Raw genomic sequence first — 24,356 nt, 5'->3', positions numbered from 1 at the left:
AAATGGGTGGTGGCTCTTTCAAGAGACTCTGCTACCAAATACTTAAATGGGGTTTATGAACAACTACTCAGTGACAGCATGGACCCAGAAACTTCCCAGAGTTGGGGTGGGTAAACATGGCTCCCAGAGCTGGTGGTAAATGTACCTCTGCCATGAGACTAGCTTCTTAGGAAACTGAGGGGGAGGAGCCAGCTGCTAACACACCATGATTTAAGTTGCAAACCAGGTGTTTTAGTTCATGTAGACAGAAAAGGTTATAGATACACAATAAGGACAGATTCCGACAAAAAGAACCTCTAAATGAATCACAGTGTGTTTGAAAATATGTGTAGGCTTGAGAGAGAAGACAAAGAGTATATACATTCTTATATTTTAAAATATAGTTTAAAAATAATAAAATAAAATCCTTAAAAAGGGAGTAAAGTAATATAATAGCAATAAGCCACATAAAGATGGGAAATACACATAGTTTGGATCCTGTATGTTATTGTGTCTTTGAATTTTTTGGCTGCTAAGAGACATTGGATTATGGAAACTGTTGGATCAAATCAACCTATATATTTTTAAAAATCTTGACTTCAAAATTTAAGTCAAAAGATATGTTACTTTGGGGGAGACGTTATGCTTTTGTTTCCACAGGAAATGAGAGGCTATGGATTCATTTTGGGTTAAGGAAAATCAGGTTTGGTCAAGGAAGACCCCCTGAAAAATCCTGGCCACAAACATTAAAGAAACAAAGCAAAACAAAAAAAATCTACAAGATATATGATGTATATTTTACTTTTTCAAACACATAACAAAAAAAATCAACTTTAACTGACTTATATACAATGCACAATCTATACTTGTACTAATGTATATATGCATATTACCTTTAAAAGTTTGTATATTTTCAGAACAAGGGGACCCGATGGCCCAGATGATCCAGCATCCAGAACAGCTGCCAGGCTGCTGACTGAGATAATCCATCTAGGCTCACAGAATACTATAGCCAAGACTTAAGATTTATTCTAATTTTCTCAAGGTTCTCTCAAAGATTACCAGTGCCTCCAATCAACAGGAAGTATCTAGAAAACTATACCCACATTTCCCCAAAATGGGATATGGATATTTATTATCATTTAAGAGGGGTTAGTTACAAATTGTATTGATAATGGTCAGGAAAAAAGCTAAACAAAGGAGATTAGATTCAAGGATCTCATTCTAAATGAAAAAGGGGGTATAGAAATGATAGCATAAAAGGGTAGATTATTGAATCTACTTTAATCCAAAAAACAATTATTAATCTTAAATATTTTATATTAGTATGGATTTTGGTTTATACAAATTTAAAATTATTTTTGTTATACTGTATGTATATTATTACTCTTGTTTGAGGTATTATGCTTATGCAGCTCATTTAAAAAATGTAATGTATAATTAAGAAATACAGATTAATAGTCATCTATAATAGTCAAACTTATAATCGTGTTAGGTATGTTTTCAAGGTCATACACAGATCTATTTAGGTAGATAGATGGTCTTCAAACACTTCAAAGACCTACAGAATATGGCATTTAATATGTTTAATAACCTAAGGCTTTTCATGATAGTGAGACACATCTGCTCCTGGCAGTACCAATCTACTTCAGAGAAGATGATGGACATTGAAAAAAACTCCATATGGAGTTTTCTTTCGTTGTGGTATAAGCTAGCCATCGAGGCAAGAAATTGCCCTTGCCTCAATTGCTGACATTATATTGTCCAAACTGGACCAGCAGGACACAAGAAAGACAACTGCCAAACTTAGCCAAGACAAGGTAGGCCAGTGTTTCAGAATTCCCTGCTTCAGAGGAAAGTCTGCAGATATGCTAGGCCTGTAGGCCAGAGTTGGATGCTCCAGTATTACAGAGGAACTTTGGGTGACTGCCCAGGCAGCAAGATGTCCCTGCTGTTAGATAACATTTCACCCTTCTGTGGTCTTTGATAGAACTGAAGACTAGATAGTTATAGTTGTACCTTTCCTTGGTTATGATAAAAGGTAAATTAGGTACAAAACTTTGGACTCACAAAGGTAAGATAGATAATATTTTCTCTAATTTTGTCAAATGCAAATGGACTGGATATTGTAACTGTAATTCTTACTTAATAACTTCTGTTTTATATATATAGTTTTACTATGTTAAAAAAAAACCCTTCCTTTTTAATTAGACAAAAAGGGGGAAATGCTGTGGAATAATCCTTCTGTACACTGTGAATATGTATTGCTCTCATTGGTTAATAAAAATCTGACAGGCCATTAGCTGGGCAGGAAGTATAGGTGGGAAAGCCAAACACAGAGGACTCTGGGAAGAGGGAGGGCAGAGTCAAGGGAAATGCCAGCCAGCCTCTGAAGAAGCAAGATTTATAGAAAATGAGGTAACAAGCCATGAGCCACGTGTTGAAGCATAGAGAAGAAATATGGGTAAATTTAAGTGTAAGAGTTAGCTAGTAACAAGCCTGAGCTATCTGCCAAACATTTGTAAGTAATATTAAGCCTCTGTATTGGTGATTTGGGAGCAGGAGGTCTGGACAGGAAGACTCCTCCTACAGTCATGTTTCCTGGGGCTGTAGTTACAGGCCATTGTAAATTGCCTGACATGGGTTGTGGACACTGAACTTATGTCCCCTGTTAGAGGAGTATGTGATCTTAAAACTTCTGAGCCATTGCTTCAGGCCCCTAGTGAAACATTTAAGAAATGCTATCTCTTTTTTTTTCTATGCACACACTTTTATATGATGTTGCTATATATTTTAACTCCCTCCCCACCTTTTCCCTGGATGTTGTCCTTAAAGAATCTAACCAGATAAAACAAAAGTGTTTACTGAATTATATTTGAGCTATTTTTTTGGAATTAACACAACACAGTAAAAATGCCTCAAAATATCTGACCCAGAGATATATCCCAGTGACTATGAATATAAATGCATGTATAAAAGTCAAGTTTTATACAATAGCTCTGAGCTTTATTAATCATTTCAAAAATTGAGAAACAAAATTATTTTTAAAAAGATTTAATTTAATTGTGTATGTATGAGTGTGTGTTTTTTATGTATGTACTTATGAATGTGTGTGTGTGTGTCTCAGAAAAACCACTTTGGACAAACACAATTAGGAAACAGAGAAATGCTGATTTTGTTTTGGTCTCAACTGTGTTTTGGTGGCCAGACTCCGTGAATATATGAGGGTTGCAGACAAGTCTGCTAGGTAGTTTTAATCTAAAATAAATACCCAGACCTCTAATACTGCCATCTGCCAACTAGACTGCTTTCCTAGAACTCTTCCCTCCACATGATCACCATATTAATTTATGGAAACTACAGGGGATTTAGGGTGATGTGGGTTCACTTTCACTTTTCACAATATCATGCTACAAAACCCATTTTACCAGTGCAATGTCCCTGCACGACAGCCACAAGAACAGAGTGACCTTTGCAGGGTCAGCTGCAACAGATAAGTAACCAGAAATGCTTATGGAAGGAGTTTTAAAAGAACTGTCTAAACAGTTAGAGTTTCTCATCCCAATAATTTTTATATCTTTACTTTTACTATATTCTACTGAAAAAAGTAAGGTACTAAGTTCACTGCTGAAGCCCATGCTTTAGGGCATGATGTAGACATATTTCTTTATCAGTTCTTGTATGATATTTGAAACCACATCAGCTATACCACATACAACTTATCACAGGCAACAATGAAGAAGTCCCAATTGATGTGCTTGTACACATCCTCTAGGTCCTTAGCCTGGTGCTTTAAGAAATGGCAACAGGTCTCCCAGTTCTCATTGCTTCTTTCTGCATCATGATAGAAAATTACAGAGCACCATGGCCCAACCTACTCCTGGCTTTCTCAGCAGGCTGGAACCCCAGCCAGGGTCCAAACACCCCTAGACACTTCAGCCAGATCCCTCAGACCCTCATACAAATTTCATATCCTGTCCACCTTGTTGTGGGCATGTGGGTAAAATATGCATTTTCTCTCTGTGTCTGTCTGTGGGATGTACTGCAGCCCTCTGTGGGTCCCTCTGATATACGCTTTAGACTGGTCACCCCAGCATTTCATGCTCCATTCCTTGGAAGTCCAGCTGGCTCTCTGTCTAGGTACTTTGGAGCCATCCTTTGTGGGAATGCATTCCTCCTGCTGCTGAGTTTGGTGCAACTCTAACCTTGGGTTTTTGCTGATATGAAACAAAGTGAGCGACTAGAAGCAATTTAAACTAGTTATTCAGTACTTGTTCCTTTCTCTTGTTTTTTAAGCCCTCTAAGACATCCCTCTTCACAGAATAGTATTGACCTAATCAGAACAATGAGCAAAGAACTGCTGTAAGTGTTGATGTGGTCAGTCAGTGACTGTAGCAAGAACTGTTAGAAGGTCTTGTTAATAAACAAACCTGAGGCCAGGTATTGGGGTGAATGCTGGAAGATCAGAGAAGCAGAACAAGCCACAGCTACCTCACCTCGCCAGTTCCCAGCTGATCCTGTTTCCTCAGACTGGATGCCTCTGAGTCCTCATTCAGAATGGATCTCAGCTGAACTGCTGCTTGAAAGCCTGAAAGCTTAACCAGCCAAATGCTTCTAGTTCCTGGTCTTCATGCCTTATATATCTTTCTGCTTTCTGCCATCACTCCCTGGGATTAAAGGCTTACTTTCTGGGATTAAAGGCATGTGTCACCATGCCTGGCTGTTTCCAATGTGGCCTTGAACTCACAGAGATCCAGACAGATTTCTGGAATGCTAGGATTAAAGGTGCGTGTGCCACTATTTTCTAGCCTCTGTATCTAGTGGCTGTTCTGTTCTCTGACCCCAGATAAGTTTATTAGGGTGCACAATATTTTGGGGAACGCAATACCACCACAAATAACTAGTGTTTTTCACCCTCAGTGATGCTGTGTGGCAGGGTCCACCTGAGGCCCAGTGATGCTGTGAGACAGGGTCCACCTGAGGCCCAGTGAGTGTTTATAAATGCCATAACTCCTCACCCAGGAGGAAGACTTCCTCGGGACATTCTACCTGAAATTCCGTACTTACATTCACTTCCCTTTCTCTCTCTTCTTTCATTTTTTTCCTCCTTACTCGTCTTAGTTATCTGTTGCTGTGTAACAGATTAATTACTCTTATGGTGTGGCTCAAAAGAACATTAAACATTTATTTTCCCAAATAACCGTGTGTGTGTGTGTGTGTGTGTGTGTGTGTGTGTGTGTGTGTGTGTGTGTGTCTGGAAACAAAGGCTTGCTGTATAGCTCAGGCTGGCTCTGAACTCACGATTTTATCACAGCTTCCCCAAACTGGGATGACAGGCTCTTGACTGCTTGGATTCATGTCTATGAGTTGGAAATTTAGGGCCAGCTAAGCTGCATGCTATTTGGCTATAGTCACAGTGTCAGTTGGCTCACAAACATGCAGAGCAGAGCAAAACAAGGTGTGTTCTTAGGTTGTGGTCATATTGCTAGAGGTGAAACCATGCCGTCGTGTTGACTGCTGGAGGGAACTGCTTAAAGAGATGAATGCAAGAAGACAAGAACCACTGAAGGCTAGCTACTGCTGTGTATACATCTAGTTAAGACTAGGTCCTTTAGCTGGGCGGTGGTGGCGCACGCCTTTAATCCCAGCAGAGCCAGGCGGATCTCTGTAAGTTCGAGGCCAGCCTGGGCTACCAAGTGAGTTCCAGGAGAGGCGCAAAGCTACACAGAGAAACCCTGTCTCGAAAAACCAAAAAAAAAAAAAAAAAAAAAAAAAAAAAAGACTAGGTCCTTTGGCTTCTTGAAACTTAGTTTGGCCACAATTTTTGCAGGAAAATGTAGGCAAAAGTGAAGTGTTTAAGTTGTACCCATAAAGGGAAAGGGTATTGCGCCCCACCCACCATTGCCTCCCTTTCCACCTTCTCATTGGCTAGGTTATTATGTATGTGTTAGATTTAGATAAAGGTGAAGACTCTGAGGAATCAGAGCAGCAGGAATGAAGGAACCCAGGCGCCCTTGCCACTATGGAGACACTATAGTGGTCCCAGCTTGCATATGCTTGGATGGTACTTAAAAGCAAGCTTCCAGGCCCTGTCACTCACAGCCATTTGGTGTCTCTATTACTGGAGTTAAGCCATGGTTTAGCTACGATAAGGTGCACAGGTGGAAGGACCTAAGGATGAGTGCTAATGGCCAAGCAATACTGAAAGACAAATAACGCTGATGAGCATCTGTGATCCTAGCACTTGGAAGGCTGAGGCAGAAGGATTGTGAGTTTCAGGTCAGTCTGGACTACAGAGTAAGCTACATGGTGCTACTCTGTTGCAAAAGTGGGTAAAAAAAAGATAAATACAGGGCTTCTTTATAAATAATGGTAAGTTTAGAATCTTCCAGTTCATTCATCTGTTACAGATCATTTTAAAATCTTTTTTTTTTTTTTATTCTTTGAAATCTTGATCCTGGTATACCTTAAATACACCTTCCTTCAAACTTTATGTTCTCTTAACATTAAAAAAAAAATTAATCTGCTGAGTCCAATCTATTTGCCGGTGTAGGGTTCTTTTCTGGGGCATAGGTGATCTTTCAATGGAAACCCACCACGAAGTCTCTTCTTCCCTTAACAGCCAGCAATGACCAATAGCTCCTCAGTGAGAGCTGGGCCATTGGAAGCTCCTCCCTACTCCATACTAGACTTTTTAATTGGCTTGGCCTTGTGCAGGTCTTATGCAAGTATCTACAGTTTCTGTCATGAGTCCCATGACCACTTCATGTCCAGAGGTCAGCATTTCAAAGCCCTCTTCCTCATCCTTCAGGTCTTACATTCTTTCTGTTCCCTTTTCTTGGTTACTGTTCTATTGCTGTAAAGAGACACTATGATCAAGGGAACTTATAAAAGAAAGCATTTAGTTGGGGGCTTGCTTACAGTTTCAGAGAGTGAGTCCATTATCATCATAGCCAGGAGCATGGCAGCAGGAAGGCAGATATGGCGCTAGGGCCGTAGCCGAGAGCTTGCATCTGATCCACAAGCAGCAGGCAGAGAGAGAGAGAGAGAGAGAGAGAGAGAGAGAGAGAGAGAGAGAGAGAGAGAGACAGAGACAAATGGAGAGACAGAGACAGAAAGACTTTTGGCCTGGGCTTTTGAAAATTCAAAGCCCACCCCTAGTGACACATGTCTTCCAACAAGGTCACACCTCCTAATCCTTCCTAAACAGTTCCACCAATTGAGGACCAAGCATTCAAACATGGAAGCCTATAGGGGACATTTTCATTCAGACCACCACACCACTCTTCTGCCACGTTCCCTGAAACTTGAGATGGAGGGGCCTCTTCTACAGCTGAGCACTCAGAGTCACCTATTCTCAGCACTCTAGACAGTTACCAGTCCCTGTATTAACCACTGCCCTCTGCAGCTATCAATAGACAGGCTTTGAGTAGTTTCTGGTTTTATGTTCTAGTGCAGAATGCCAATATGAACATTTCACACATGGTGTTAATGAATACAGGCACACAGCTATGTTGGACACCTAACAGTGGAATGACTAGATATGCAAATATTCAGTTATACATATTCCTTCAGGTTCTTCTAAGGGGATATGATAGTTTACAAGCCCACCAGCAAAGTACAAAAGTTTAGTTGTTTTACAGACTTTTCTGTAATCTTTTTAGCCATATTATAGATATTTATTCATTTTAGCCATATTGTTAAATAAGTAGTGATACATTATTCTAATTTTTATTTGCATTTTCTTCTTGCCAAATGGAGTTCCTTTTCATATGTTTATTATTCATTTGGGTGTCTTCTTTTATAAAGGATTTGTTTTTTTGTTTGTTTTAATTTATTTTATTTAGTATTTAACCTGGGCAAGTGTTCTTCCTTTGAGCTGTCCCCAAGTCTTTAACTCACTTCAGAATTTTTGTGACAGAGTCTCCCTTCTCCCTTAGTTGCCCAGGTTGGCCTTGAACTTGCTCTCTAACTCAGGCCAGACTTCAACTTGTGATGCTCTTATCTCAACTTCCAGCATAGCTGGGATTACAGGCCTGTGCTACCATACCTGACTCATTTTAGTTTCTGAGGGTTTAGATTATAACAATGACTCACGTAGTTGGAAGTTTTCCTATGTCCTGCCTGGTCTGCAGCCACTCAGACCCCCAATAAACACACAGAGGCTTATAGTAATTATGAACTATATGGCTACTAGCTCAGGCTTATTACTGACTAGCTCTTACACTTAAATTAACCCATAATTCTTATCCATGTTTAGCCACATGGCTTGGTACCTTTTCTCAGTTCTGCCTTGTCATCTTACTTTCTCTGTGTCTGGCTGGTGACTCCTAACTCAGCCTTCTTCTTCCCAGAATTCTCCTGTCTGCTTACCCCACCTATACTTCCTGCCTGGCTACTGGCCAATCATCATTTTATTTATCAAACCAATCAGAGCAGCACATATTCACAGCATACAGAATGACATCCCACAGCAGACTGCATTTACTGAATATAATCTTTGGCAAGTGTTACGAATACTTCGTATTTAGAGATACACAAGATAAGTTCAATGGGGCTGTAAGTGTGGCAATTTAATAAGATGGGGTCACATACACCCCAACAAAACTATCATTCATTAAAAACATCCTAAATTGAAAGACATTTAATACTCATAACCTACTGGGCATCACAGTACACTGTAACATCCCAATTATTGCCCTGATGATCATATGGCAGACTGTAAACGACTGCTCAGTATTGAAAAACAATAGACTTTCACTCCCTGTGAGAAGAACACAAGTCATCACTATGCCAACCTCCACAGTCTCTGCACTGGTGTCCACTGTTTCCTGGGCCAGTATTTAGAAGCATCATATATCCCTTAATTATTTTTCTGAATCCAGTCATCACATTTATATACCACAAGTTATGTAAAACATATTTATTACTTCCATGTAGACAGCAAAGACAGAAGTCTCAGCTCCATCATGAGCTCGTTCCCCAAAGGAACCTGCCCAGGATAGATGGAGTCTTGACTGCCCATGCCCAATATTGCACCACAGTTAAGTGGCCCCCCAAAACTGCCTGCTCTAGATGACTTACTTCAGGGGCCATGTGACTCACTGGACAAGCTTTGACGAACACACTGATTCTAGAAGAGAGAGGAGGAAATTCTGTGTAGTTCTGGGCAGCTCTTCTGTAAATTGAGAAAGGGGGACAAGAAGAAAGGCTGGGCTATCTAGGGAAATGCTTAACTACTGTATCCCAGCATCTTCTAAAAGTACTTTTGAGAGCTATAAGTGAGAGAGACGAGAGAACTGGTTCTGGCCACCCAGAGAATTGTCCTGTACTGGTAGATAAACCTGGAATCCCACACTTTCTGAAGACTGCATGTATCCTCATCCTAACCTTTGTCTTCTCACTTACATTGCCAGGAATAGCCTCCCTGATAACTTAAAGAAGGGGAACATATGGTTGGCTGAATACTAAGTCATGTGCTAAGCCTGTAACCAACCATTCTGGCCTTAGAAAGATATTTTCATAAAATGTTATGTATGTGTATAAGTTCATATATATGTATATGTTCATACACATGTGTGTATACACATGGAGACCAGAGGCTTATGTCAGGTGTCTTCCTCAATTGCCTCTCTCTCTCTCTCTCTCTCTCTCTCTCTCTCTCTCTCTCTCTCTCTCTGTGTTTTTGTTGTTGTTGTTGTTTGACACAGGATCTCTTATTGGCGTAGAGCTCATCCATTAGGCTAGACTGGCTGCCATCAGGCTGTTCTCTTATCTTCGCCTTCCCAATGTTGGGACTGCACCTGGATTTTTACAGGGGTGCTAGGAAACAGGACTCAGGTCTATTTGCAAGTTAGTTACTAGCCATCCTCCACCCCCCATCAGCAACAAAGATATTCTAAGATATTTATGTCCCTCTCTTTGGCTAGTGGAATACAGATATGGGACCCAAGGACTCCCATGCTGAGGAAGCAAAAGGCTAGGGCCCTTTGGCCAGCCAGAAGGAAATGTCTTCCAGAAAAAGACTTCACACAGTTGACCTCCTGCAGGACAGGAAGCCAAGAGCCTAGACAACGATGTCAGTGATGGGCAGGACCACACCCTACAAGGACAGCTTGGTCATGCATACTTGTTGACCTATACTTAAACCTCATGTCAGGACACAGAAGATGCTCACTATTGCTTGGTAATTTTATTGGGCCATTGAGGAAGGGTGGCTGAGCCCAGTTTGTTAATGTTGTCAGAGCCTAGACCTGACCCTAACAATTCTAGTAACAATCTTGTGGGGGAATCCCATCCCAAACTACAAGCCTGGAAGCCTCCAAATGTTGTGGGGATTCCTAAGGTGATGACTTCTCTATGTAAATCCAAGAGAAGCCTAGGGATTATCCACAGCAATGGAATTTTTGTCGGCTCCCAGAAGTTGTTAGGCTAGAAGCATGTCACGAAATAGCTACAGTTTCTAATGCCACCCAGCAACGACAACAGAGTCTTAGCTTCACTAAAAAGTATGCCCCTGTGCCAGGCTTTTTTTTTTTTTTGCCAAGGTTTTACTATGTAGCCCAGGCTGACCTCAGATGCCTCAGCCCTATACCAGGCATTTCTATATTGGTCAATAAAACTAAAAATTCTACTTAGTTTCTATTCTGAAGGGGGTTTAAATTTAAACACACATTATGGATAAAGTTCTGTGATGTTTTAGAAATTGAAAACCAAAAGCCTTGGGAACTAAAATTAAAACTCCTTTGGGCACCGATAGCTCTAAAGTAAGTGTCCACTTATGCTGCATCAAGGTGTCATACCCGAGGCCCTTTCCCATCTTTACCTCATTCAGCCCTCACAAACCTTGCAAAGGTGGATGGGCCGGCCAGGTGAGGCGGCTTTGATTTATACTGCTACCCCACAGATGCAGCAATTAGAGTTCAGCTCAGTGGTTGTCGGAGGTCAGGAACGTCTTCATTGATGTCACCAAGTCCCAACTCAAGCTTTCTGTATTTGTGTCTCCCACTCTTTCCCATGTGGTTGCTTGTTCTCTGGCACACTTGGACATATTCACAAAGGCTTCGAAGCCCACCATACTGTTGGCTTAGCGTCAGAACATCAGACCTATGGGTAGTTCCCTTAAAAGTGGATTTTTCTTTTTTTAAAGGCACAGGTGTTTGGTAAAATCTGAACAGTGTTCAGATAGTTTCTGTTTGAATCACTTATCCCTAGTTTAAAAGAACAAAAAACACTCCCAGGGAATCTCCAGGCCAAGGTAGCTGACGGAGTCTGCAGAAGTTTCTTAAGTTAGGGAAAATTCTTTCAAGCCCCACAGCCAACAGAGATCTTGTGAGAGCTAGCACGCAGCGTGAGAACCTAGAGATGGCAGCTGCTGTCTTTCCCTCAGGTCTAAATTTCCAAAGAAATCAGCCCCCTGCCAGAGGAACATCACGAAAAGTGCATTTCTAGGCCCTCATTTGCCAAGAGATGGTATTCATTATCATTGCAAGTGCAGGGAGCAAGGGTACAGCTTTCCATTGCTCAATACGGTCCTTTGTTCTGTACAGCAGAATGTGCTATTTTAAGCCCCACTCAATACATTTGCCATTGGTGAATATTTGACAAGTTGTTCACAAGTCTATCACCATAGAAATTATTTGATCAAAACCGTAGGGGTGAGCAGAAGAGTGATAGGGCTTCTATTTATTAATAGTGTTGACTTTGATAGGTCTAGAAACTTTGTTGTAACTGTTTTGGCTCTGGAAAACAATGCATGGCTGATGGGTGGGAATTTTATACAGAGTGAATACTACTTGAAATTCTAAATCTCATCAAGAGATACAGTTAGTGGGACTTGTCTTACAAAATGTCAAAAGGCAAACTTTGATGGGAAAGGCCTATATTCAAGTTCTGTTTCTGCTGCAGATGTGTACACTACCTGGAAAGTTACTTGGCTTTGTGGAGTTTCTGTTTCCTTATACTTAAAACGAGACAGTTAGATGATGAACATGGAGACAGAGTACTAATGTTCTGTCTATTTACCACAGCAGCTCTAGTGCCGAGAGAGCAAGTGGTGTGCACTTAGCCCTCAGGAAACCTTTCTTGCAGGAACCTGAGGACATTTGTCATTGTGGCTTCTCATTATATAATGATTAGAGAATGTTTTAAAATATGAAATTGTCACAGTACAAACATGTACAGTGCACACACACCCCACAAGTGAAGAGGTGGTAAGGAATACATGGCATTGACGTAACTCCATTGTTCAAAGTGGGGAAAACAGCTTTAAAGTAATTGCTCTCCTGGATTTACTGCCTTAATTTAAAAATTATTTATTTTCTATGTCTGAGTGTTTTAAAGAATTTTGTAACCCTCTGTTTTTATTGTGTGTATGTGGGTGTTTTGCCTGCATGGAAATCTGTGTACCATTCTATGCAGTGCTGCAGAGGATGGAAGACAGCATCTCCTGGGACTGTAGTTAAAGACTCCTGTGAGCTACCATGTGGTACTGTGCTGCAGAGGATGGAAGACAGCATCTCCTGGGACTGTAGTTAAAGACTCCTGTGAGCTACAATGTGGGTGCTGGGACTCGAACTTGCATCCTCTGGAAAAGCAACTAGTGCTCTGAATCGAACCATCTCTCAGCCCAGTGTATGCCCATTGCCTGCATGCCTGGTGCAAAAGAGGGTACCAGATTCCCTGGAACTGGAGCTGCAGTCACCATATGGGTGTTGGGAACTGAGCTCAGGTCTTCTACAGGATGAGCAAGTGCTCTTAACTGCTGGCCCAGCTCTCGGGCTCAGATGTATTAATCTGACTTTAGAGTGAAGCATAAGATTTTAGGAAGCAAGACTAGCCGGATGGCTCATGGGTTAAAGGTGCTTGCTGCCTAGCCTGACGTGAGTTCAATTCTTTCAGAACTGAAAGATGGTGGAAGGTGCAGAGAGAGAAGAGACTCCCACAAGTTGTCCTCCGTTCTCCACATAAGCTCTGTAGTGTGGTGGTATGTGCACCCACATATAAACAGACAAAATAAAGAGTATATGTAAAAACATTAAGGACTTTGTTTGTTTGTTTTCAGAAACGAAGACTTTTCATTAAGGCCTTTCACATCAGCGGAAGGTTCAGAGTTGATACATCTTATAAACTCCTACATACCAATGGGAGGTTAATGTAAGGGAACTAACTTAAAAATCAAACCTCTTGGTTTTCTTGAGAGGGAAAGACATATGTGGATACGTTACCCATACAAACCAAACCGAGGAAGGGTCTTTTTGGGTTGATCTTGTCTCTTAAAGCTCACTGGGCTGGCTAAAATTGCTCACTTTACTTCTGAATTTCCAGTCATTTTAGAGCATTTTTCTCTGCATAATTTTTTGAATTCTCCTTTTCACTTTCTCTACCCAACCCCAAAAGTCCTTTGCTCATATTAAACTCATTGACCCAAAGGGATGAGTAAATGAGTATTTCCCAAGGACAGTGATATCTTAGAAGAAAGCCATTTGCTAAATGAATATCTAATCGGTCAAATTTCAAGCAGTGTAACAGTTTCACTGGATTTTGGGTCAGTCTTCTGCCCCCTAAAATGTATTCCTTCTCAATTACGTGGTATGGTGGTTTTTCAAACACTAAAAGTCATGGAATTCTGGCATGAAAGAAAATTGGGCATCATCTCAGTATGTAGGAGAGAAGGAATTGAAGTGTTTGGTTGGAGCAGGGACGGAGCCCCTGAGTTTTCCAAAAGCCCCCAAGCCCTGCTTCTTTTCACCAGCCATTTCTGCAGCGGCACACACCCCAGCCACCAGGGTAGAAACCAGGTAGACACACACAAACACATATGTGGACAATGAGAGTAAGAGATATGCAAATAGACAATACATCCTGGAATGTCCTAAAGAAGCTTGTAGACACCCTGCTATCATACTGCCGCAGGGAATCACAGCCATGATTTTAAACAGAGAATATGGTCTGATTCTGTCTCATGTTTAGAACTTTAGTGCAGAGACTGTTTGGGTTGTATGATAAGTAGTGTCAAACAAATATATTCTTGAAATCAGTACCACCATTACTAGCTCTTGAGGGTGGGGGTGGGGGTTCCCCTAACTTGCCTTTTCCCTTACTCAAATGTTAAATCCCGTGCACCTGACAAAAATAGTGATCTTCTCTTTGAAGCAAGAGCTCCTGTGGCATTCCCCTAAGCACACATGACTTGGAAAAGTACAGCCTGCAGGCAGACCATGGTGGCCCTCTTCTAAAGCATCATGGCAGCTGTGACATTGTTGGAGCTTTCAGATAGGTGAGGACTTGGCAGCCTCTGCACCATGGGCATTTGGGGCTGGGTAACTCTTTGTTGTGGGGACTGTTCTCTGGACAGTGTTTTATATTTAGCAGTTTTCTTGGCATCTCCCTACTAGATGCCAGGCATCCCTCTTCCTCCAGGCGTCACAGAAAAAAAAAAGTGTCTCGAGGCTTTGCCTAATGTCTGCTGGAGGCAAAATCAACTCTGACAACCATTGTTATGAATTATCTCCATAGTCCTCACAATACAAGGTCGAGATTGTGACTTCATGTCACATTGTGCAGACCAGGGAACTGGGGCCATAGGAATGCAGAGACTTAGCCCTGTCACAGGGCCAGCATGTGTCCTTGTTGATCTCAAAGTGGTGCAAAGGCTGGCCCCCGATCTCTCTGTTGACCCTGGTGCTCAGTTCTCCCTGCTATCTACCTGTTCTAACACACCCACCCCGTGGTTCTAATGCTCTCTGAGCTCTGTGACTTTCTGGTCCGCTTAACCGAGCTCCAATGCCTTGTTGAGGGTGCATAGGAATCCTGACCCCTGTGGCCACTGCCTTCTCTCTTCCCACTTTATCACCTGCACTTAACTACTTTTCAATTGTATTCTTTCATTAGCTATCAAACATGCATTTGTCTTCCTGCTCCCAGCACAGCAGTCCAGCTTCTGGGTGGCCAGTTGCCAAAGCAGAGGGGCTCTGCCACAGGAAATCACCTGGACAGGTATACACTGCATAACAATTTTACAGCAGAAGCCCCTGTCATAATGTCTCTCCCACCCCCAGTGACCTCCCATGCCTTTTTGTGGCTTAGTCTCAAATGGTCCCTTTTCTGAACTACAGGGCTAGTTGTTGGCTCTCCAGGCCATGGACCTTACACACCTTCCTATCATTTCAATTGTCCAATGACAGCATTAGTGTTTGTTCGCCCGCTTCCCAGAATACAGGAAAAGCGTCACACATCTTTGTGTGGCCAGCACTGTGGCTGGGGATGAACCCAGTCACACAATCACATCAGAATTATCTGGAGCATTAAACAAACAAACAAATGATGCCAGAACATATCCCGAGACCTACGAAATTAGTCTTACAAATCTTTTTTTTTTTTAAAAAAAAGGCATTCAACATAGTTGGATCGCTGGAAGCTGTGCTTAGGGCAGGCATTTAATCCATAATTTCTTGGATGTTTAGTCAATTACTTAGCAAGGCTAACAGGCCATCAGCTCTCCTTAGTCCTCAACTTGCCTCTCCAACTCTGTTGGGTGCTTGCTTTCTTCTGATTTCACTTTCCTCTTCCCCTAACAGCCAAGCAGCAGTCACCACCAATAAATGGCAATTAAAAAAATTTTTTTTTGTCTCATTGGTTTTATTTGTTGACCTAACCTATGGGGACTCAAGGTAATATGTTCCCCGTCTCCAGCCTCCAACAGTGACCTCAGATTAGGGTCTGTTTAAGCAGTTCCAAAAGTATTTTCAGGACTCTGGTCTTCATTCTGCAACAGCTCAGAAGCTGCCCATGGCTTATCTTAATGACCCTTGGCGCCCTCCACAGTGGTGCTGAGGCTTTAAGCCTACTCACCTGTCCTGGCTAACCCAGCTCAGTTCATCACCCCTGCTGCAGGCAGGCTCGTCCCAGGCTGTTAACCTGTCATAAAGTCAGAGGGCCCCTGGGTAGAGAAGGAATGAGGAAGTTCTCTGCTGGCCCTGAGGGTGGTTAGAGAGAAATCGAAACTCAGCTGTTAAAACCGCTGTGCTTGCTCTTCAGAACCCTCTCCTCGAGCCTCCTGGGAACCCTCACCAGGATCCTTCCGGCAGAGGCTGAGGCTCGGACCCAGCGGGAGGGCTGTGGACCATGTACACCCGCAGTAGGGTGGTGGGCCCAGGCTTGGGCACTTCCTCCAGCTCTCGGGACCACACTGGGGATGGGCAGCACAAGGAGCTGCACCAGCAGCAGAGTCGGAGACAGAGTTTGGAGAGGCCGGCTCCCAAGGACCCTATGATGGAGAGGCAGGGGCGCGCTGACCAGGGGAGGTAAGTATTCAGCAAGCTGCCTCGGATGCAGGAAGTCTTGGTCTCATAATCAGGCACCTTCCAGGTCTTTGGAGGTTGAAACCATAGAGGCCCAATAATAGGGATTTTGAAAGAGTTAAGTGTTATTTAACTCAATAAAATTACCTATGAATTACTTTACTATGTCTTGAATCTGCCAATTGGCGGTCTTTAGAGCATATTCTGGCGCCCACTCCGCTGATTCTTGTGACTGGCTCCTGGATTAAAAGATGGGTGTGTTCTGGGCTTCTTATTCATTATGAAAGTAAGTTTTCCTTTATTGGAGAGAGGAGGGAGGGAGGGAGGGAGGGAGAGGAGGGGGAGAGAGAGAGAGAGAGAGAGAGAGAGAGAGAGAGAGAGAGAGAGAGAGAGAGAAAAGAAGAAGAAGAAGAAGGGAGGGAGAGGGAGAGAGGGGGAGGAGGGAGGGAGAGAGGGAGGGAGGGAGGGAGAGAGAGAGAAAGAGAGAGAGAGAGAGAGAGAGAGAGAGAGAGAGAGAGAGAGAGAGCGAGCCTAAATGAGGCCATTACACCATAGTAAAGGCAAGAAGGAATATGATACAGAGGGTCCAGATAGCCTCAGAAACAAGTTTACATCACTACCAGACTCCAGATAGACCAGCCTCTTGGGACCAGTGGAGTACAGCTGGGAGTGAGGACCTCAGCCTCTCAAGGCTGAAGGCATTCTAAGCAGGAAGAGAGAGGAGGCGTGTGTTTTTGATCGGTGGTTTAAGGACTACTGATGGCATCCTGAAAGCATGTTACATAGTCAGCCACCCTCTCTTTGCACCAGGTGGAATGGGTTTTTCCTTCTTTCTTCCTTTTTTTTTTTCCACTCAGCACTGTGGTTTGAAGTGCTGCCTCTGTGAATTAGAACTGTCCAAACTGTTTTATTTTTAGTTTTCCCCCTTTGCAACGACTTCTTTGTTGCAGGAAAGACAAATGCTGGTTGCTAAGGAACAGTTATATAACCTTATGACCAACAAGCAGTAGAGTTTCTCTCATTCCCCTCCCCCCCCAGCTTCTGAAAGAACCAAGGTTATAATACTATTCAGGGTAGAGTTACCCTCAGCCGGGGCAGATGGTCTGGGAATCAATTAGAGACGGTGGACTTTCTCTCAGAGTAACTGGCATCTTGCCACAATAGAAGTTCATTGACCCAAAGTCACATATCTATAAATGCTGGTCTCATGCTTATGAGTGGTTAATGATAAAAATCCATTTCCAAGCCTTTTATTAGAAAGCAGCTGTTTAGATATAACCACTTATTTGTATGCTCCTATCATCTCACAAGCACTAATCAGTTACGTCTTTCTGTTTTCTGATTTGATGGTAATTACCCTAGCATCTTGCTGGACCAAATCACCCAGAAAGGGACAGTTTTCTGTTAGATCATTAGAGGAAACTCCTGAAAGAATTCAATTATTACTCACAGACTAAATGTGCATCGCTGGTAGTCAGCAGAGTATTAGAGAGTGCATTCCACTTTAGGCGGTTAACATCTCAGGTCTTGTTTGGAACACTCTGGTTCATCTTGTATCTTCATCATTCACTGTGTCCACTTTCTCACTTGTTTCCTTAGTGGAATCAGTAAGCCAAGGGGAATGGTTGAGTGATAAATGGCATCTCTGTAAAAACAACAACAAAGAATTAGGAAGGTCTTACTTAGTTTGGAGAGAGAGGGGGTGTGTGTGGTGGAAAATAAGAAAGGAGGATGCTAAGTGCCATAATAGTTTATTTGTATGGTAAAGGTAAATTTAACTTCATTTGTGTTCAACATTCGAAAAATTCGTCTGAAAAACGAGTCCAGTGTGGGGATTACAAGTATCGGCTTTGATGCCTAGTAGATGGGTTCAACTTCTGATTCTATGGTTGCTTACTCTCTGAATAACATGCTTAGCTACTGCATCTCTCAGTTTTTTTCATTAATAAAAGTGAAATAATAGCAGCCTTTAAGCCAGTATTCAGTCAATGTTGGAAGCTGATGGCCATGACTTCATTTAACAAGCATTTATTGATGATGATGCTATCACCTTTAGATTGTTTATGACTTGAAAAACCATATTCATTTAAATTCCTTCTTACTAAATAAACAAAATACACTAGTGTGCTGGTAGTTTTGTGCCAACTTGACACAAGCCTAGAGTCTGTTTAGAAGAGGGAACCTCAGTTGAGAAGGGGCTTCCACCAGATTGGCCCATGGCAAGTCTGTGATGCATTATCCTCTTGATTAAGGATTAATCTGGGCGGGCCTAACTCACTGTGGGTAGTGCCACTCCTGGGCTGGTGATCCTGAGTGCTATAAGAAAGCTGACCAAACAAGCCATGAGAACAAGCTAATATGCAGCACTCCTTCATGGTTTTTGCATCAGTTCCTGTTTCCAGGTTCCTGCCTTGAGTTCTTGCCCTGACTTCCTCCGGCGATGGATGGAGTGTGACCTGAGAGTTGTAAGCTAAAATAAACCCCTTCCTCCTAAGTTGCTTTTTGTTATGGTGTTGTAATCACAGCAATGGAAAACTAAGAGAAATTGGTACCAGGTCATGGGATATTGAAGTGGCAGACCTGACCATGTGTTATTATGGGAGGATTGTGGAAGGACTTTGGGATTTTGGACTAGAAAAGGCATTGGGTGTTCAGACCTTAATGAGCTCTGGACTGCTGAACTGAGTTGAGCTGTTGTGGGAACTTAGAAGATAATGCAGAGAGCAATACAGATAAAGGAGGCCTGGCTTTGATGCGTCAGAGGAATGTTTACAAGTCCCTTAAAAACTCTATCAGGGCCATTTGAAATTTTGAATTATGAACTACTAAAGTGAAATCTCTGCTTTGCTGGGACAATCAATACTGGGCCATAGGGCCTGAGGAATCATCTTTGATTAAAAGGAGACCAGCATCATTGAGGCAAAATCCTCAGGGAAGCATCTCAGCAGAGTCAACACGGAAGCTGTGGTCCAGAGATGGCCTGTGCTGTACCTTGTGCTGGCAGCCAGAGCTGGTAATGTGTAAGTCATTCATTCAGGTCATACTTTGAAGGCAAGAAGTTGTCACGAAGAGAGGTTTAGGCTTGCCACCGGGTGGCAGGGGTAGAGTCCCTGAAGAGAGCCCAGGAGAGGCTATTGGTGATGATGCTGCCCAGTTTCAGCAGGTCCTGAGCATTTTGGAGAAGCCAGCACCATAGGAGAAGCCAAGGACAGCAGCTGCAGAATGGAGCCAGCCTTAGCCTAGGAGACAAGCTGGGTCTGCTGCAGAGGGTGGGCCCAAGAAGTCCAGACCCTTTGGAGCCTGGAGGGTTGGAAGATGAGTCCCAGAAGCCAAATATTGAACTTTTTTTTTTTTTTGGTTTTTCGAGATAGGTTTTCTCTGTTTAGCTCTGGCTGTCCTGGAACTCACTCTGTATACCAGGCTGGCATTGAACTCACAGAGATCCAACTGCCTCTACCTCCTGAGTGCTGGGATTAAAGGCATGCATCACCACTGCACAGCCAAATCCTGAACTTTTAATACCTTTGAACTTTGGTTTGCTTTGATTTGATTGTGACTGCTTTGATTCTTCCTTCTTAGAGTAAGAAATTGTATATTTTTTTAAAATTTTACAGGAGTCCACATCTAACAGACTTTGGAATTTTATAGAGATTTGGGAATTTTAAAGAGATGTTTGAGTTTTAGAAAGACCAGAATTTTAGAGAGGCTTTGGTATTTTTGAGAGACTGTAGATGTTTTAGAGAGACTGGACATGTTAAAGTCTAAAGTGCTTGAATTTGTAATGCTTATGGGACTTTTAAAGTTTGGAGTATGTTCTATATTGTGATATTGATATTAGTGACATCTTGGGGACAACAAGAAAGGTTTGGGTTTAATAGTGATGTGTTTGCATATCAAGTTGACAGGATGTCAATTGTGCTGGGAGTTTAGTGTCAACTTGACAGAAAACAGTCATTTGGGAAGAGGGTAGGCCTATGGTACAATTTCTTGATTGATGACTGATGTAAGAGATCCCAGCTCACTGTGAATAGCATCCCTCCTGGGATGGTGGTTCTGGATGCTATAAGAAAACAGGCTGAGCAAGCCGTGAGGAGCAAGCCAGTAAGCAAAATTCCTCCATGGCCTCTGCTTCAGTTCCTGACTCCAAGTTCCTGCCCTGATGTCCTTTGATGATAGACTGTGACAAGGAGGTGTAATCAAAATAAACCCTTCCTCTTCAAGTTACTTTTGGTCATGGTCTTTATTACAGCAATAGAAAAATAACTAAGACAACTAGGGAAAAAAAATAAAAGATCTATGAAGTTCTTTAAAAATCAATGATTCCTGAACTGTGGCAGAATACCAGATAGGCTAACTTTTATTTATTTATTTTTTTACTGCATTTGAATTTTAGTTATTGCAAGTGTTTACTATTTCATATTGGCTTTTATAGTTATTTTTACCTAGTGATATGTACCTTGTCCCCAACTATTATAGACTATTCACACAGATTTAAAGAGAAACAAAAAGCTTATGTAAACTTGTAATCTAAAGCAATCTTTTATTCTCTCTTTGACTACTTTGCTTGCTTCTAAACTAATTTCACTTACATCTATATGGATATTAAAGGTACAGGTTTCCAGCCTGATTATACTCAATTGTGGGCAATAGGCTCTTACCTATGTTAGTGATAAATGCCTGATACTGTTTGAGAAAAAAAAAAAAGACATTCTGAAAAAGGACCAGCAGTATAGAACTTTACTATACAGTAGTTAACTTTAATATAATTTAGACACAACTTCAGTTTACCATAACACACTTATGGTGTACTATATAAGGAGTGCTATAGAGATATAAAGACTGAACAGCAATAATAGCAAATACTTATGAACTGTTTCCTGTACAACAGTACATTACATATGCTAACAGCCTTACAGTAACAGAGGAGCCCTAGCTTGGGACAATTTAAAATGTTGGAACAATTAGCACACTTCCTAAGGAGTTTTTTTTTTTTTAAATCCAGTGGATGGGATGGATACTTCTGCAATAACTACACAAGTAAATCTTTGTGTGTACTACAAAAGAAAGCCAGTACCTGAGCTAGTTGTGAGGGCAGGAAACTCTTTCCTAAGACATGATATTAAACTGAGACCTATAGGAGAATGAGAAGTTGTATGTGGATAGACGTTTATGTTGTAGGTTGTGATGATTTGATTGTCAGCTTAGCAGGATTTGGAATTATCTAGAAGACAAGCCTGCAGTTACACCTGGGAAGAATTATTTAGGTTAGATTAGCCTCGTGAGGGATTGCTTTGATTAGGTTAATCGAGGGAGGAAGACATACCCTAAAGGAGGGTGGCATCATACTCTGGCCTTGGGTGTAGGATTGCATAAAAAGGAGGAAAGTAGCTGAGTACCAGTATCCATTACTTCCATCTTCTTAACTGTGAATACAGTGTTACCAGGTGTTTTAAGCTCCTGCTGCTTTAATTTCCCTGTTGTGATGGACTGTGCCCTTGAACCGTGAGCCAAAATCAACCTCTGGTAGTTTGGATGAAAATGGCCCCCATAGACTCATGTTTGAATTCTTGGTGGGACTGTTTGGGAAGGATTAGGAGGTGTGGCCTCGTTGGAGGAGGTGTGTCACTAGGGGTGGGCTTTGGGGTGTGAAAACTCCATGCCATTCCAGTTAGCCTCTCTCTTTGCCTCATGGCTGTTGTCTCAACATGAAGTAGCTCTGAGCTACTGCTTCAGTGCCATGTCTGCCTGCCTGCCTGCCGCCATGCTCCCTGCCATGGTGGTCATGGACTCTACTACCCTCTAGAACTGGGACTCCCAAATTGAATGCTTTCTTTTATATGTTGCCTTGATCATGTTTTGTCATGACAATAGAAAAGTAATTACGACACTTTCTTTCTTGAATTGCTTTTGTCAGGGTATTTTATTACAGTGACAGGGAAAACCTAAGATACTGGTTTGTTTGCTTTTTTTTTTGCTTGTTTGTTTGTTTGGCTTTTTGAGACAGAATCTTTCTAGGTAGCCAAGAATATCCTGAACTCACTATGTACCCCATACAGACTTTAAACATGTGATCATTTTGCTTCAGCTTCCTCAGGTAGATTACAGATATGCTCTACTACCTCATTTTCAAGCAACCCATTGGTAGTTATTAGAGCCTATAAAAACCAATTTACTATTTCCTTCTCACTACAGTGCTCCAGATTTCAATTTCCTGTCTCCATGTGGTTAAAGGAAAATAAGTTTTGCCAGTAGATGCTAAATGGCATGAAAGCATCAGGCTTATTCTTCCCAGAGATGGAGAACTGGATAGTGTAGAAGCTTCTCTCAGTGTTATGAAACAATAGTACATGGGAAAAACTCAACGGTTGTCTTAATGAGCAATCTTCCTGATGGCTCAATATATATGGCTATTCATTAGGGGATTATTTAACTCAACTCCCAGACAAGGCCCATAAGCACTTAGAAAGTTTGTAATGTAACAGATAGTATTTAACTCTTAATGATAATGATGCAGTTCAATGAGCTGGGTAGGTACCTCAACTACTACCAGATTCTAATAGCAAGCTAATTAGCAGAGGTCTGCTTCCTTAGGTTACTCTTGGAATGATAAATGTGTTGGAGCATTGCAATACTGTTGTTACATGATGTAAATTAGTTATAGCTCAAATAAGCCAAGTATCCTTGCAAAAACAAAATAGACATGCACCAAAAATAACAATCAGTTGGGTTGTTCATTACTTACATGAAGCCCTAGGTTCAAGCCAGCATCGCCAGACAAGCAAAACCAATGGTTAAAAAAGTACTTAAAATATCTCAAATGCTAAACCATTCATTAGATCTTGTACAGCGTGCAATCAACATTATTGAATTTTATCTTCAAAGTAAACACCTTGCCACCCAACAGATAAGGAAAGTAAGTCTTGGAGGATTAAATGAGTTTCCCAAGTTTCCATTATGTTTCCTAATCAGTGGCTAGAATTCAAGAGTTCTTTTCTACTGAAGAAGAAACTGCTCAGGAGCTGGGAGAGGAAGTGATATCAAAGTTACCTGTCGCCTTATTGTTTTATGTCCACATCAAGAAAAATTCAGTGGGTCAGCCAGAGTACTAATACAGAAGTAGAAATGTGGTGCGTATTTTCAGCTTCTGAGGGAGAAACAATTTCTTTAGTCACCCATCCCTTGGTTCATGGTTGAGACATCTATAGCAAAGTCAGATTCACAAGAGAAAAGAATACAAATTTATTTGGTAAATTGTATGTGACATCGGAGCCTTCAGAAATGATGACATAAAGATACAGAGAAATCTTACACATTGATAAATTTTCTCATTACTGTGACAAAATTCTTGACCAAGGCAACTTAAGGGAGTTGACTTTGGCTCGTCATTTTGAAGGGTACAGTTCATGGTAGGGCAATTTCATGGCAGGTGGAGTATATGGTAGAGGTTTGTGTACCATGTGACCACAGACAGGACAAAAGAAATACAGCCTGGAATCATAACAGAAGTGGGCATAACTTTTAAAGGTTTGCCACAAGAGCCCTACTGCTACCAGTTAGGCCCCATCTCTTAAAGACTTTACATATTATAAAATAGTGCCACAAGGGAGTGGAGAGATGGCTTAGCAGTTTAGAGCACTTATTGCTCTTGGAGAGGACCTGGCTTCAGTTCCCAGTGTCCACATGGTGCTCATAACCATCAGTTACTATGGTTCCAGGGGATCGCACATCCTCTTATGACCTCCAAGGGCATCAGACATGCATATGGTACACATACTTATATGTAGGCAACACACACACACACACACACACACACACACACACACACATAAAATAAAATAAAAAAATATAAAATAAAATATTAAAAACAAAATTCTGCCACAAGCTGAGCACCAAGTGCCCAGAGCACGCCCCCGTAAGGGACATTTTCTATATCAACATAACACCTATTTTTATGCTTCGGCTTGATGGAGGGTAAACAGTTTGTAGCTATGTGATCAGTTGGAAAGGGTTAGCAACTAATAATTCTATAATGAAGTGAAGAAAGAAAGGAGGCCTGCTTGTACAGATTCTTCAAAA

At 41.7% G+C, this 24,356-nt stretch overlaps 1 protein-coding gene across 2 annotated transcripts in view; it reads left to right on the top strand.

The window, feature by feature from the left end:
* The first annotated feature begins 16,015 nt into the window (after positions 1–16,015).
* Epsti1 (epithelial stromal interaction 1) overlaps positions 16,016–24,356 on the top strand; it is a 104,335-nt gene continuing 95,994 nt past the window's right edge. For both annotated transcript variants that reach the window (XM_059273299.1, XM_059273298.1), the window contains exon 1: positions 16,016–16,283. In XM_059273299.1, the coding sequence (XP_059129282.1) occupies positions 16,105–16,283 (179 nt within the window). In that variant the 5' untranslated portion in view covers positions 16,016–16,104. The remainder of the gene's footprint in view (positions 16,284–24,356) is intronic.

Source organism: Peromyscus eremicus, chromosome 9 (genome assembly GCF_949786415.1).
Source record: "Peromyscus eremicus chromosome 9, PerEre_H2_v1, whole genome shotgun sequence".
Classification (NCBI taxonomy): domain Eukaryota; kingdom Metazoa; phylum Chordata; class Mammalia; order Rodentia; family Cricetidae; genus Peromyscus; species Peromyscus eremicus.
The sequence above is the reverse complement of the archived record's forward strand: the minus strand, read 5'-3'. Positions and strand labels throughout refer to the sequence as shown.